General features: G+C 33.6%; 1 protein-coding gene across 1 annotated transcript; it reads right to left on the reverse strand.

The window, feature by feature from the left end:
* LOC144574501 (protein kinase and Mad3-BUB1-I domain-containing protein) lies at window positions 1-6,495 on the reverse strand. The gene is made up of 15 exons (XM_078324462.1): window positions 6,312-6,495; window positions 6,147-6,209; window positions 5,734-5,887; window positions 5,125-5,282; window positions 4,778-4,871; window positions 3,787-3,894; window positions 3,585-3,672; window positions 3,382-3,485; window positions 2,620-2,691; window positions 2,431-2,520; window positions 1,802-1,959; window positions 1,642-1,693; window positions 1,304-1,438; window positions 809-930; window positions 1-520 (listed from the first exon to the last, which is right to left on the reverse strand). Exons 1-15 carry the CDS (start codon window positions 6,398-6,400, stop codon window positions 328-330), a joined length of 1,680 nt encoding a protein of 559 aa, XP_078180588.1. The 5' UTR covers window positions 6,401-6,495; the 3' UTR covers window positions 1-327.
* Between the last annotated feature and the right edge of the window lie 576 nt (window positions 6,496-7,071).

Raw genomic sequence — 7,071 nt, forward strand, 5'->3', positions numbered from 1 at the left:
AACTAATCATTTTCAACAATAGAAAAAACACAAGTTGGTCAATCACAGTAAGACTAAATGTAGTCTGTCTATATGCAAATAGCTTTCCAGCACAAACTAACAAAACTAAATCTGGATGTACATGAAACAGTTCACCAAACTACACCTAGCAATTGAAAAGAAACCAAATTACATGTCAGATTGTACTTCAATTCATATACAAATAGAACCTAATAACAATTGACCAAGCCGATCAAGAAAACAAATGAGACCAAATACAACAGACTAAAATTGCAGATGTTTGCAATAAAGTAGAAAGAGAAGAGATTATGCAGAGATGTTGCTAATCTAGGCCGAACAGAGAGAAGCTCTTTGTTTTGCAAGGAGCTGGATTAGCTTAGCTACCAGCTGGCGATTGCCACACAAGTATTCCTCAAATGACTCTCTCAAACTTTTCAATGTCAGCACGTCACTTGCCTCGTTTGAATGCAAGTTGAGTAATGTTTGAAACAGGTTCTTCCATAACTCAACTCTCCAGTACCTGAAGGAATGGAATAAAAAAAAGTTAAGAAACATCCATAAGAGTCCCTCAGAAATCTCAACTCCATTTACATCATGCAAAATTATGTTACTTTACATAAACCTATTAACAAGGAGAAATATCACTGTATCCTTTCTCTCACAATTCTATAAATGCAGCAGTTTTGGGATCTTTTAACAAAAAGAGAGAATTATAAATAGCATCTGTTATATTGTACCAAGGGCTTTAAATAACTTTATAAGTTTCATGAATTTAAAATAATAATCCTTATTCTTTCAAAACCCGTACCTTCTCAAACTGGATTTAGGTTGGAAATGATAGCTTCCATCAACATTCACTTTCTTTTCAATGTTCATGTAAACTCCATGGAGCATCATATGCACGATTACACATAAACCATATGTGTCAACCTATTTTTTGAAAGAAAAAAGGATATATTTGTAAGGTTAGCAATCTTTGATTCTTGTATAGATATTTTTGTATATCCGCAATCCGTCAAATACCATCTTGAATATGTTGTTTGTATCTCTCCTATATTAGAGAGATGATATCAATGTTCCCATGGAGAGCCCCCCCTTTTTTATGATAATTTACCCTTAACTTCGATTAGTCGGTTTTCTTCAGCTAATCTCAAAAATACAGAATATCAAACTTAGTTTACACATTTTTGTCTAACGACCAGCAAAAAATGGTTTCTTAGCAATATCAGATTTCACTGTTAAATGCAGTAGCTTTTTTTGGTAACGTGGCCAATAGAAAATGGTTTGATATTAAATAATGGACCTGAAATTTCCACTTGTGTTTTTCTTGCATCTGCACACAGCGAAACCCAGACGTGCGACAATCTCCATGAAAAACTGTACCGTCCGGAAAAAGGTTGACATCTATTCCTCTTCCCCAATCAATAAGGCATAGACCCTGAAAACACAAATATAAACTATGACATTTTAAATTACTCATATCCTCTATATGATGAAAAAGTGCTTTTAAGGGTAACAGCCTCAAGTTTTGATTTTCCTTGTTTTCTTTTTTCCCTGATCGATCCATCCCAATTAAACTTTAGCTTTAGAATTTACAGTTTAAGAATGCTGTTTTGTTCAAAATGAGAGAGAAAGAGAGACCTGGCTGCGCCATGATCCATTTTGGTCATTGAACATGTCCTCAGTGAACTCTCTTATAAAATGAAACAAAACAACAAAAGGTTAGTAAGTATTACAGTTCAAACAATTGTTTAACTAGATTTCAAAATGTTGGAGAACTAAAGGACACTACAAAGTTTACCTCGGATAGCGAACTAGTAGATTGTTGGGCTTAAAATCACCATGAATCAAACCGACACCATGCAGAGTCTCTAGCATGTATAGCATCTGTATAGTGTAATACATGCACAGCACCTCATCCATGTGGTGATTCGTAACAATGTGGGAATTAATTGCATCCTATGATGTTTAGAAAGCAAGTCAGTAGGTAAGATACTGGCTCTGTTCTCAGTTTTCTCAAGAACTAGTAAATTAAATTACTTGCTCCATCTTAATATTCATATTTTACACCTCGTTTGGTAGTTTAAGTCATGGTTTAATTTAATCTGCCAGGAGGTGTAAAATTTTGGAAAATGAACCTCTACCTATGACGTTGGGCCCTACAGGCAAAGAAGTAAGTGTGGAGGAAGTTAATCCGTCTGAAAAGATGAAGTAACTTACTCTAGATTAACTCACCTCTTCCTCAATCTTACTCCTATTCTACTCCTCATTTGGCAACTTAAGTGTGGAGCAAGAGGTTACTCCACAATTAAACATCTAAATAGTTATTACCAAATTTGTCAATGATCATGATTAAATAGTATGGTGGTAACCAGTTGTAATAATAATAGTCGTATAAGTTTAACACGGTAAAATTTGTGTATTATTTACCTGAAGTGTACCATGAGACAGATAATCACAAACCACCACGCTCAAATCAGAGTAAAGGTGTATTCTATGAGCATAGCCAAAGTTGAGTCTCTGATGTAACAATTAATTTTCAGAAACCAATGTTAGCACCTATTGGCGAATCAGAAACAAAATATTATTATTATTATTGAAAGAAACTCTATAGATGACCTCATTTCCTGCTATACGTAAATCCAGCTGGCGGTACATATAGAACTCCCAGGGGAATGCTGGATTTTGAACCTACAAAATATCCATAAAATATTAAAATGTCTTTAAAGTTTCGACAGTAAATCAATTCTGAACTTTTAAGATATTTTCATAAAATTTACCAATCACCTCCCAATATCTTAAAAAAAAGGACCTTCAAGAAATAAATTTCTATCATAATTCTCATAATCTAGTTTGTTGAATCCATCTTAAATTAAGAGTGAGGCTACGGTACTTTGAAAAGCACGGATCGGTCCATGCTATGGATCCGTATCACCATTTTTTAAGTCCAAACAATCAATCCAAACCACTAAACATGATCTCCATATGAAAATGTACTTAGATACCAAATTTTACATTTTTTTTAGAATTTTTTTGCTATTTCTTAAAGAGGTAGAAAATCACTTTTTTTGGATGGTTCAAAAATTCTTCATATCGGGTGATTTTTTACCTATCTAAAAAATAGTCAAAAAAAATAATCTAAAATTTAGTTTGCAAGTACATTTCCATATGAAAACCATGTTGAACGATTCAGATCAACTATTTAAACATCAAAAACAAATATATTGATCCATAGTACGGAACAATCCGCGCTATGCATAGTACCATAGCCTCACTCTTTGTTGAATCTATCTTAAATTAATAAAAAAAAAAAATCTGATGATTTGGCATATTGTGGTTTTGCAAAGTACACCAGAATTATTTTCCTTGTTTCCTTCTGACCTTTAAAGCGGCGACTTCCTCTGGATTGCCATCAACAAAAGCCTTGAACACCTGTGCAAAGCCACCAGAACCAGCACAGCCCTTGATCTGATATTTCCAGTTTCCTTTATCACCCAAAAAAAGGATAAAAAAGTTTTTATCACTAAAAAGAAAAAACAAAACCAGCTTTATTTTTTTACTTTAAACTAAATAAGATGTATTACCTACTAGCTCAACAATCTTGTTTCGTGAATTGTTTTGAGAAGCCAGAGATATTTTGCCATCATACAATTTATTACTCCTATGAAAACCCTAAAAATACTCAAAATTTACGAGTTGGATAAAATCCATGCATTTCCAAGGGTAAATAAGCAAAACCAAAATGCGTAAAATGAACTTCACACAGACACAAGCTAGAAATCTTACCTCGTACTTCTTCATGTGTGGGTTAATCTTCTTTAGTAAATTAGTCATGGTGGAATTGCTCCATGGGTCGATCGAGCTGGACTGCTCTGAACGAATTTGTACATCAGCCTACAAGAGAATTCATGAAAAAATTATTCTTCAGAACTTGCAAATTAATATATGGTAGAAAAGGTATGATTTACAGATACTGGAAGAAGGGATGTGCAAACCAAGGGAAAAAAAAAACTATTTATCACTAATTGCAGTGTTGACAAATAGAGCATAGTTGTTCTTTTTATGTTTTATATAGGAACTCTAAGGACTTATGTAATTTTAAATAATTTATGGATGGTTTGTAACTTTGAAAGATTATAATGAAAAGAGTTGTGGCGTCAAAGAGAAGATGAATCTTGAACCCTCTTTTTGACAGAAATCGGTATTTCCTTCTATTCTTCCTAAGAACCCTAGAATCTTCATGCAAAGATCACTATTGACTTATTAGTATTGCAAAGTAACCCATTATTGATTGTATGAGGGAGAAAAGATATAAATAAACACTATGCCTTTACACTTTTAGGGCCACAAAAAAACCCACTTCTTGCTATAATAAATCCCAACACTGCATTGCCCCTTATGCTCTGCATGACTTCTGTAAAACCCCAACACTGATCACTTATAATATATTGAAGAATGACTTAAACTAAAAGATCCCATACTCAGAAAGCATAAAAAGAGTTTGTCCAAGGATTTTCTTCCTTGTCCATTAATGTCAATATTTTTCCTTTTTGCAAGTATTGTAAATAAATTATATTATCAAAGATAAGAAATATAAATAAGATACAGTTCATACAAATTATTGTTACCGTTTGGATAACGGTTATTTGCCAAAAGAATTTTATTTTATTTGTTGTTTAATGGACAATGACAAAACATACTTGAAGTATGTGCATGAGAATTCAGATTAAACAAATATTTATGCTAAATGGTAATGAGAAAACTATAGTTGTTATACCTCTAGGCTGGGCTCAGGTTTAACAAAAATATACAAGAACTTCTCACAGAAGCGCTTGTGCATTTCCAATAACCTATCAAGTGGCTCAGCATTCCTACAAAAAGGAAAGTATGTTATATATAACCTTACAAAAATTTAGGAATGCCAACATATGCCCCTACAGGCGTGAAAAAAAAAACACCAAAAAAAATGCCAAATTACTCCTTCCTAAGTATCATCTCTACATAAAAGAGAAGAAAATATTTGGTAGTTGTGAACTAATTTGCTTAGGGGCACATGTTAGACTAATTCCTCGGATGTACACAGGCAACAGAGTAAGATGAATGAGACAAGAAAAGAATATGCACCTTGAAATACCAAGCCTGAATATCCTGTCAGCTTCTTCAAGGTTTCTTTTTTTAACTAGAAAGGACGCATAAGCCTCATAGAGCAATGCTTCTTTCCTAAATTGCCCTCGCTCATCCAAAAATGTGAATGCCTTTTCAGTTTCCCCAGTTACATCACCCTGAAATATCATTTACAAAAAGAAAGAAGAAGAAAAAGAGACATCATGGTTTAAATTAGTTCCTAGGGTACATGCAGGGGTAGAACTAGAAAATTTAGATTGGAGGGGCTAAAACATAAAATGCACAATATAAATATGTGATCACTGGAATTTAAACTCAAGTCTCCACAACAACAAAATAGAATTCTAACCACTAGGATACAACCACACAATTGATATTTCATGAGGGGGGCTAAAGTATATAAAAAAAATTAAAGAATAAATTTCAATATATACGTGATTAAAAAATTTAAAATTATGAGGATGGCTAAGCACCCCTTGGCGTGACTTATGATCAGCTTCTGTGTACATGCCTCCCAGATAGGGTTTTTTATAAAAATTTCAAGTTGAAGCTCAATGTATTGAGAACAAACAGTAAGAAAAATGAATACAATTTATTGATAGGCCTTACATAGAGAAGCCATATCTTGAGAAGTCTAGTATCTTCCTTGTACAGATCATTGCCTCCAATTTTCTTAATGCATTCCTCCAGGAGATTTTTGAAATGCTTCAAGGATTCAGCATTAGAATTTCTCATAAGCTCATCAGAAAAAAATTTAATTTTCCTGAGTAAAATTCAACAGAAGTGCAAAAAAAAAAAAAAAAAATTAGACCTCTTTTGTTCTCAACTATCATTGCAAATCTGCACACTTTAACAAGTAACAACAAAGAACGGATAGACATAAAATCTTAAAATTTGTACAATGTACATGAAATAGTATTCAGGAGCATGCATAGCCAACAAATTGAAAAAAAAATAAAATAAAATAAAAAGAAAAACAGTTTTTCAGAACATATAAACAAACACTTAAAATGCAGGGTTACCTTAGCCATGGCTGGATCGGATCAGCAAGATCGACCGATGAATCTTCATTTTCAAATAATTTCCTGCAAGAGAAGATGAAAATATTTAGATCTGAGCTAGATACGCTTGTATTTCTTGTTTCGCTGAGACTAAGAGGCATTTAGGGTTTGTCGAGACGAGATTACCGCGTAGGGAGGAGTCGCTGAGGACTACTGGTGGTGACGCCGGTGTTCACCGTCCGGACGGCGAGGGGAGAGCGATCGACTATCGCCATTGGAGAGAGGAGCGGGAGGGAAAGGAGAAAGGCCAATACTTTTTTTGAATTTCCAAATGGCGCTGAAACCTGAGAAATTGGGCGTACTGGGTAAAGTACATGGTTTAACCTCGTCGAGTCGGATCAGACTCGGACTCGGGTCAAAAATCGGTGAGCAACATACATCGGATGTAGTCATGTAGACATACGCTTTTTGTAGCGGGTCAGTAACGGGTGTCAATCCAAAATTTCAAAATATTCAATGACGAACTTGAGCAAGCAGATTTTTATCTATTTTTAAATTGTTTATTAGTCAAATGGAGCTCAACTCAAATTGGTGATTTAAGGAGTTCGAATTAGTTTGAATTTAAGTCCACCTCGATCTTTGCAGTACCTGGAATTTTTAACTCTCATTTTATTTGATATTATTTTAAAAAGGAAATCCAAAATAAACATTTTGTTTTAAGTAAGACTATTTAATTAATTAAACATGTCAAATTTTATTTATAAAAAAAATAATATGACACTCGAGCTTGCACATACTTTTTCTAGTGTGTTGGAGAAACTAAACAGATGGCCATGGCAAAGAAGAAGAAAAAATGCACTATGACACATTTAGACCATATTATAAATATATATTCATTTAAGAATTCAAATAGTTGATCTAAACTTCTTAACATGATTTTCATATA

The sequence above is a fragment of the Carex rostrata genome, chromosome 23, assembly GCF_964058835.1.
Source record: "Carex rostrata chromosome 23, lpCarRost1.2, whole genome shotgun sequence".
In the NCBI taxonomy this organism is placed as follows: domain Eukaryota; kingdom Viridiplantae; phylum Streptophyta; class Magnoliopsida; order Poales; family Cyperaceae; genus Carex; species Carex rostrata.

Bases quoted from the DNA above. Each gene is read 5' to 3' on its own strand.
- LOC144574501 (XM_078324462.1), bottom strand. From the start codon at position 6,400: ATGGCGATAGTCGATCGCTCTCCCCTCGCCGTCCGGACGGTGAACACC. The intron at 3,673-3,786 runs GTAAGATTTCTA...GAGTATTTTTAG, and splicing joins CACACATGAAGAAGTACGAG to GGTTTTCATAGGAGTAATAA. The intron at 1,960-2,430 runs GTAAATAATACA...TAAACATCATAG, and splicing joins TGTCTCATGGTACACTTCAG to GATGCAATTAATTCCCACAT.